At 47.3% G+C, this 8270-nt stretch overlaps 2 protein-coding genes across 4 annotated transcripts in view; one reads left to right on the forward strand and one right to left on the reverse strand.

Moving 5' to 3' along the window:
* Positions 1-2844: 2844 nt before the first annotated feature.
* TSSK4 (testis-specific serine kinase 4) lies at positions 2845-5425 on the forward strand. Of its 2 annotated transcripts, none has more exons than XM_011970978.1 (4): positions 2845-3328; positions 3688-3902; positions 4295-4688; positions 5143-5425. In XM_011970978.1, the coding sequence occupies exons 1-4, from the start codon at positions 3104-3106 to the stop codon at positions 5323-5325; spliced, it is 1017 nt and encodes a 338-aa protein (XP_011826368.1). In that variant the 5' UTR covers positions 2845-3103; the 3' UTR covers positions 5326-5425. The 2 variants fall into 2 exon arrangements, with proteins under 2 accessions (XP_011826368.1, XP_011826369.1); XM_011970979.1 differs by having other exon boundaries at positions 4325-4688.
* Positions 5426-6585: 1160 nt separating this feature from the next.
* The window catches only part of CHMP4A (charged multivesicular body protein 4A), a 13414-nt gene continuing 11729 nt past the window's right edge, over positions 6586-8270 (reverse strand). For both annotated transcript variants that reach the window (XM_011970976.1, XM_011970977.1), the window contains 3 exons: positions 7655-7769; positions 7349-7484; positions 6586-6937 (listed from right to left, as the gene is read on the reverse strand). In XM_011970976.1, the coding sequence (XP_011826366.1) occupies positions 6879-6937; positions 7349-7484; positions 7655-7744 (285 nt within the window). In that variant the 5' untranslated portion in view covers positions 7745-7769 and the 3' untranslated portion in view covers positions 6586-6878. The remainder of the gene's footprint in view (positions 6938-7348; positions 7485-7654; positions 7770-8270) is intronic.

Below are 8270 nucleotides of genomic sequence, written 5' to 3' on the forward strand. Positions count from 1 at the left end.
AGACAAAGTCTCACTCTGTAGCCCAGGCTGAAGTACAGTGGCATGATCTCGGCTCACTGCAACCTCTGCCTCCTGGCTTCAAGAGATTCTCCTGACTCTACCTCCCAAGTAGCTGGGATTACAGGCGCCTGCCACCACACCCAGCTAATTTTTGTATTTTTAGTAGAGATGAGTTTCATCATGTTGGTCAGGCTGATCTTGAACTCCTAACCTCAAGCAATCCACCAGCCTTGGCCTCCCAAAGTGCTGGGATTACAGGCGTGAGCCACTGCACCTGGCTACAAAATCTTAAATCTAAATAACTCCTCTGTGACCACAACCTCCTGTTCTTCTCATGCTCTCAATTCCTACCAAACTTGTTTTTCCATTCCAGTGACACCTGCAACTCCTCCCTCTGCCCCTTTGGCCAGTTTCTAGCTTGTCTTCTGTGTCAGCTGCCTTGTTATAAAGAAATACCTGAGACTGGGTAATTTATAAGAAAAGAGCTTTAATTGGCTTGTGGTTCTGCAGGCTGTACAGGAAACATAATGCTGGCATCTGCTTCTGGGAAGGCCTCAGGAAGCTTACAATCATGGCAGAAGGCGAAGGGGGAGCAAGAATCTCACACAGTGGGAGCAGGAGCAAGAGGGCAAAGGGGGAGGTGCTACACACTTTTTTAAATGACCACATCTCATGATAACTCACTTCAAGAGGGTGGTGCTAAACATTCATCAGAAACCCACCTCCGTGATCCAATTGCCTCCCACCAGGCCCCACCTCCAACATTGCAGATTACAATTGACCATGAGATTTGGGTGGGGACACAGATCCAAACTATATAATCTTCCTTACCCATGCAGCTTAGATTCCGCATTCCATCATTTCAGCCACGTTCTTGTGTATGTTCTTGATGCCCCTCTCCCATTGTTGTTTCACTGCAGCTGCCAAGCAAAACCCTAAATCATCCATCAACATTCAAGTACCTATAACCAAGATGCTAAAAGAATCACAAAACTGTAATATGTATCTATGGACAAGTTGTTCTCCAACCTCAGTTGGGCCAATGCTACTCATTTTCTAAACCAGCTCTTTTCTGTTCTCCACAATTCATCTGTCTTCTCATCAGTTGACCTGCCTATATAGCTTAGTGGGAGATGAAGTAAGAGAAGCAATTACAGATACCATGTTAGGTGCTGTGACAGACAAAGTATTGGGCCTGTGGGAGCACCCAGGAAGAAGGAATATCTAACTGAAGCTTGAGCAGTCAGTTAAGGTTTCTTTAAAATAGCTCCGCTGGGCGCAGTGGCTCATGGCTGTGATCCCAGCATTTTGGGAGGCTGAGGTGGGTGATCACCTGAGGTCGGGAGTTCGAGACCAGCCTGACCAACGTGGAGAAACCCCGTCTCTACTAAAAAATACAAAATTAGCCTCACATGGTGGTGCATGCCAGCTACTGGGGAGGCTGAGGCAGGAGAATGGCTTGAACCAAGGAGGTGGAGGTTGCTGTGAGTCAAGATCACGCCATTGCACTCCAGCCTGGGCAACAAGAGCGAAACTCCATCTCAAAACAAAAACAAAAACAAAACAGCTCCTATGCCAAGTTCTCAAGGAGATCTGGAGTTTGCCACAAATACAGAAAAGCAGTTTTGGAGTATTATGTGTGTGTTAAAAAAATAAAATTGGGGAGGTAAGCAGGATCAGACTTAAAGCTGTATGAAAGAATCAGGACTTGATCCTGAAGAGAATGTGGAGAAACGGAATTGTTCCAAATGGAAATAAAATCAGATTTATGCTTTGGACTTGGGATGGACCAACTGGAGGAGAGCAGAAGGCTGGCTGGGGCCATCTGTTGGATGATGGAGGCGTGAACTAAGGGAGTGGCAGTGGGCTCAGAAAGCCATGAGAATATTATCAAAGAGATAATCAGGAGGTAGAAGAGATAGGATTTGGTGATAGATTGAATGTAGGGACTGAGGCAGGAGAGTCTGGGATGACATTTGAGTGTCTCAATTAAGGGTGATTAGTGTACAACTCACAGAAAGGTCTGAGAGAAGAAAATAAGTTCAATTATTGATATGTTTAAGTTCGAGACAGATATGGTAAGTTCCATGCCTGGGGCAGACATGGCCATGTAATACTGGCTGCTCTATCTGAACTCCAGAGATATATGGGATGGAGATGAAATTAGGAGCAGTCAGCATAAATGTAGTATTGACACCATGGGTATGGACAAGATTAAGGGAGGATGTGAAGGTTTGAGAAAATAAAGCTTGTGATAGAACACTTGGGATATGATTAAGGGATGGATGGAGAAAGATACAGCTTCAGTGAACGCTGAGGAATGACCAGAAGGATGTGGAGGAAAACTAGAGAGTTCTGACTCATGAAAGATAAGAATGCATTTCAAGGTTAGATTTTCCTAGAACATGTTCAATACCTTACTGTTGCAATACTTTCACACTTGTATTTCTCATTTTCTCATGCTGCATTATAAGCTCTAGGATCATAGTGTCTCTATTGGCCTTATTGAACTAAGGGGGCTGCAATGGGCTTGGAAAGCCTTGAGTGTATCATTAAAGAGATAAGTAGGAGATAGCAGAGACAGAATTTGATGAAAGATTGTATGTAGGGATTGAGGAAGGAGGAAGGGTCTGGCATGATATTTGGGTGACATTTTATCCAAGTATTCAGCACACTGTCTGGTACTTAGTAGGTACTCATATATCAATGAAAGGGCTGATCTTTAGGAGTTTCAGCAGACTGTGGAAGGTGCCTCTGGGAATGAGTATGTTTCCAACTGCACTTCATTCTCAAGTTTTGTGGCCAGTGATGGATAGGAGGTGGATTGTGATGTATTCAGAACATGGGACCTTGAGGAGTTCCGTAACCAAAAGGACAAAGTAACAACAGCCAGTGGAGACAAAAAGAACTGCTTCTCTTTCTTTCCCCCTCCAACTTCCTAGTGGAGGGCTGAGCCCAGCATCCCAGACTTGTGTGACTATATAGGCAAACATCTGGAGACCTACTTCACTTTGACACCCTAGCCTTCGGCGGCTCAAGGTGTTGGCCTTTGGATAGGAAGCTTCCAATAGTAAAGCTCCCTGCTCTCAGCAAGCCCAACACCATGGGGAAGGGAGATGTCGTAGAGGCAGCACCGACCACCACAGCCTACCACTCCATCATGGATGAATATGGTTATGAGGTGGGCAAGGTCATTGGCAATGGCTCCTATGGGACAGTATATGAGGCTTTCTACACAAAGCAGAAGGTCATGGTGGCAGTCAAGATCATATCAAAGAAGAAGGCCTCTGATGACTATCTTAACAAGTTCCTGCCCCGTGAGATACAGGTTGGAAAGGGGGCTAGAAGAGGGAACTGGAGCTTGGTACTAAGCTGCTTGAGGTTTCTCAGAAGGGGTATGGCCACGAGGGGTGGGGCCAGAAATCCCTAAACCAGAACTGAATGTCTCACTAGCAGCTAGGAAAATTTATGTAAGTTAAACCTCTTTCCCATCCACCCACTCACCTCCAGCCCCCCAAAAAGTAAAGGTGCTAAACATAGCATTTGACCACAGGCCACCAGTTCTCTGGGGTTGAGGGGTTGATCCTATTGCAAAGTTCTAAGTCAGTAGCTGAGGGCAGGAGATGGCTGGGAGTGCCATCACAGTTCTCCCTTCCCAGGTTTGATGGGTCCTTCTTCTGGGGTCAGGTAATGAAAGTCTTGCGGCACAAGTACCTCATCAACTTCTATCAGGCCATTGAGACCACATCTCGAGTATACATCATTCTGGAGCTGGCTCAGGGTGGTGACGTCCTTGAATGGATCCAGCGCTACGGGGCCTGCTCTGAGCCCCTTGCTGGCAAGTGGTTCTCCCAGCTGACCCTGGGCATTGCCTACCTGCACGGCAAGAGCATCGTGCACCGGTGAGGGCGCTGCCACCCAGACTGGGTCCTTTGCCCTCAAGGGGGTTTTATGCACATCTCCCATTTGCTGCCCTTTTTTCCTCTCTCGAACTCCCTCCTCAATATCTAGGCCTATTCATGTACTCTATTTTAATCATATGGTCAAGGATACTGATAAAGTACGTACTGTATGCACAGCATTTTATGAAATATGATGGTGAGCTCCCAGTGGTCCTCAGATACCATCCTCTCTCTCTCTCTCCCTACTTTGGGCTCTGCTCACAACTCCATGGCTTTCCTTCCTCTCTACCTTGTGCCCTCATAATGGTTTCTACCTCCCACTTATTTCCTCATCTTTACCCTCTGACCCCTGGCCCTTCAGCTCCCAGTCTAAAACTAAGCCCTCTCCCCAGCCTGATGCCCAGCCTTTCTGCTGCTGGTAGGGACTTAAAGTTGGAGAATCTGTTGCTGGACAAGCGGGAGAATGTGAAGATATCAGACTTTGGCTTCGCCAAGATGGTGCCTTCTAACCAGCCTGTGGGTCGTAGCTCTTCTTACCGCCAAGTGAACTGCTTTTCCCACCTCAGCCAGACTTACTGTGGCAGCTTTGCTTATGCTTGCCCGGAGATCTTACTAGGCTTGCCCTACAACCCTTTCCTGTCTGACACCTGGAGCATGGGCGTCATCCTTTACACTCTAATGGTCGCCCGTCTGCCCTTTGATGACACCAATCTGAAAAAGCTGCTGAGAGAGACTCAGAAGGAGGTCACTTTCCCAGCTAACCATACCATCTCCCAGGAGTGCAAGGTACTGGCTACCTAAGGAGGGGTGAGCCCTCAGGGATGACCAACAGGGAGGGGTGAATATCCAACCTACGTCACCCAACCTAGGCCTCCCAACCCTGGGGAAAGGCTCTTCCCACACCAGAGCCATCTCACACACTAGTTCCTGTCCTATAATAAACAGTATGGAAGGCATAAAGGGCCAACCACTAGGCTCCAAACCTTGCTTGATACACAGGTTCTAGCTTCTGTCTCTTTAGGCCAGAAGAGAATTATGGAAAGCATTCCTCCCAAGGAACTTTTCCCTTCCCCTCCAGAGAGTTAACTGCCTGGCTCTCCAAGATAAAATCAGAGCCACACCCACTTTGACCAGAGTGGCATGATGGGCTATCCTGCTTCTTTCTTAGGTCCAGCTGCTCATTGCCTGCGTGGCACAATGGAGAAAAACTCAGGCAAGACCTCTCTCTCCCCTGCTCTAGAACCTGATCCTCCAGATGCTACACCAAGCCACTAAGCGTGCCACCATTCTGGACATCATCAAGGATCCCTGGGTGCTCAAGTTCCAGCATGAACAACCCACCCATGAGATCAGGCTCCTAGAGACCATGTGCCAGCTCCACAACACCACTAAACATCACCAATCCTTGGAAATTACGACCTGAAAATGGCTGAAGGAGGGGGCTAAGAGAGGAGCAAGCAGGAGGTCTTGGGCCAAAAATCTTTTATACCAAAAATAAATCTAAGTCTGATTTAGTTTTATCAGCTAGGGTCAAAGACATTCTTTTCTCAAGGCAATCTTACAGCAGGGAACACTGCTGGGGTAAGAGACGATTTCTGCCCACAGCCTGTAACCAATAATCTTGACACTGTTAAATCAACAGTGTAATTCATGATGTGGCTCATAGGAGATGGGGTGCTCAGATTAACACTCTATTTTGGGAAGCTTTATTATGCAACTCAATATATGCTCATTATTTTACATCTTTGTGCTGTTTAAATGCTCAAGCGGTGGGGCAAAAGCCCTGGTTGCTCCACTTTGATTATGGCTCTGCCTGTCTATAGTCCAAGATGATGGCACTGTTAGTTCTTTTAGAAATGGGTATTCGAGCTGGGTGCAGTGACTCACGCCTGTAATCCCAGCACTTTGGGGGACTGAGGTGGGCAGATCTCTTGAGGTCAAGAGTTCGAGACCAGTCTGGCCAACTTGGCAAAACCCTGTCTCTACTAAAAATACAAAAATTAGCCGGGAATAGTGGCACCTGGCTGAGGTGTGAGAATCACTTGAACCTGGGAGGCGGGGATTGCAGTGAGCCAAGATCGCCCTATTGCACTCCAGCCTGGGTGACAAAGTGAGACTCTGTCTCAAAAAAAAAAAAAGAAAAGAAAAGAAAAGAAATGGGTATTTGGGTGTATGAAGGACCTCGGTTCCTTTTCCCTCTTCCAGTGTCACCTTAACCACTACTGATAGAATAGCAGGGAGAGAAGGCTTCTCACACTGTTGTTCCCAGACATAGAATTCAAACCAAGCCTTCTAGTAGTGAAAGCTACTATGAGTTCTGGACAAAGGAAAGCTACTTGCTCCTTCCATGGTATTCTCCCTCCTTGTCCTTGAAAATGGGCTTTGTAAAATAAATTTGGGGTTGTCTTGGCAGAGGCACGACCAGGGGAAAGCAATGAGGGAAGACTCAGAGATGCCTACACATGGTTCTAAGTGGTAGATGGCAGTTTCTTCAATCGCAGCAACTAGGCAACTCTAGGACAAACCGACTTGAAAGATGAAACAGTGTTTGTCTGGAACATAGGTTGAGATATTAGGAATGCCCATTTGTTCTATGTTCCAACCTCCCTTCTTTGCTGTAATTATTCATTGCTTGAAATAAGGCTCTTGAGGACAAGGCTCCAAGGGCCAGGGGAACAGCTTCAGGGGTAGACAAGGCAGTATAGACACTAGGATTCCATCTGCCCAGTTTTATTGGGAACAAGGGCATTATAACTGCTATCAAAGAGAAGGGAGCCCAAGGGCTCCTTCTGTAGCAAGATCTTCTTCAGAGTTGAGCCAGGGCTGGGAGGGCAAGAGACCCCTTTTTTCAGGCAGGGTCATACTACCACCCTCAGCAGGACTTCCCCAAAAAGTTATTCTCCTTTAGCTCAGCATTTGGCACTTAAGGAAAAAAGGACCAACAAAGGTAGCATTAGGAAGACAAGCCCAGATTTATCAGGATACCCACTCAGCCAACTGCTTTAGTGCTTCTTCATCTTCATCCACTTTGGGAGCTTTGAGGACAAAGATACCCAGAGAAAAGAAAGGAGAAGGATTAAGGTCTCAGCAACTCCAACCATCCCCTACTATGACATTCAGAGCCTGCTGAATTCTCTCTCCCCACAAAAAACCTAAAGGTGTGGTCCTTCTGCTTGCTAGGCTGCTGTTCAATCCCATAGCACCTTTGTGCAAATTAGAAAAAAGGTGCCTCTTGCTCCTGCCATTTGTAGCCCTAAACCAGGGTACACAGCTTGCTGAGTGAAGCACAGGCTAGGTGGGTGCCCATATGCAGTCAACAACCTGCACAACTGCAGCAGCAGCCCTTTCTGTGTGGCTCCTTTGAGGCAGGATGGGTGAGGAATAATCTTTCCCCATACCTCTCCTACCCTCTTAAGTCCTCAAGACAACAGAACAACCCTGCATACCTGGCTCTGCCGGCAGATGAGTAGAAGGTACACTAGGCAATTTGACTGGGGGTTCTTCCTCCTTGTCGCCCACACTTAACAACTCCTGGGCCAATTCCTCCTGTTCCAGCAACTCTAGCTCCTCCAGCAGTTCATCCTGTATAGGGAAGACAAGACCATTTAAGATGAAGAAAAAAACATCTACCTCCAAAAACATATTGCTTTTGTAGTTCCCTCCCAAACTTGCCCCAAGAGCCTCTCTTGGGTGTTCCTTCTGGCCAGTCCCATACTTTCTCCAAAATGCCCTGACCCCTCACCCCCAATCACCTCATCCACATCATCTCCAAAGCCCATAGGCCGAGAAATGGCATCTGAGATCTGCTGGGCCACCTCCTGTTGTTCTGTGATGTCAGTCATCAGTTCATCTACCTTGTCAATGTCCCTGAGAATGAGACAGACAGCTAAGAAATCAGGCAACAATGCCCCCTTGACTTCCTCATCTCACATGAATGAAGCCCCTCCTGCCTTGTATTGTCACACTGATAAGCCCATAGCTATCAATCAGAAGAGATCCCTGGAAAACTGCAAAGATGCAAGTCTGGGCTAAGAAATAGCAAGGAGCCACACTGGAGAGGATAGGTTTCATTCCCTTTCCTGAAGGATCTTTAAGAATTAGAAAAGGTAGCCGGGAGCGGTGGCTCACAGTTGTGATCCCAGCACTTTGGGAGGCCAAGGCAGGTGGATCACCTGAGGTCAGGAGTTCAAGACCAGCCTGGCCAAAATAGTGAAACTCCATCTCCACTAAAAATACAAAAATGAGCTGGGAACAGTAGCGCACAACTGTAATCCCAGCTACTCAGGAGGCTGAGGCAGGAGAATCACTTGAACCCAGGAGGCAGAGGTTGCAGTGAGCCGAGATCGTGCCACTGCACTCCAGCCTGGG

Source organism: Mandrillus leucophaeus, unplaced genomic scaffold (assembly GCF_000951045.1).
Source record: "Mandrillus leucophaeus isolate KB7577 unplaced genomic scaffold, Mleu.le_1.0 Scaffold980, whole genome shotgun sequence".
Classification (NCBI taxonomy): Eukaryota; Metazoa; Chordata; class Mammalia; order Primates; family Cercopithecidae; genus Mandrillus; species Mandrillus leucophaeus.

Excerpts from the sequence above, each read along its gene's own strand:
- TSSK4 (XM_011970978.1), top strand. The coding sequence starts at position 3,104 with ATGGGGAAGGGAGATGTCGTAGAGGCAGCACCGACCACCACAGCCTAC. Across the intron at positions 3,903-4,294 it reads GGCAAGAGCATCGTGCACCG|CCTGATGCCCAGCCTTTCTG; the intron begins GTGAGGGCGCTG and ends CCCTCTCCCCAG. Across the intron at positions 4,689-5,142 it reads CCATCTCCCAGGAGTGCAAG|AACCTGATCCTCCAGATGCT; the intron begins GTACTGGCTACC and ends CCCCTGCTCTAG.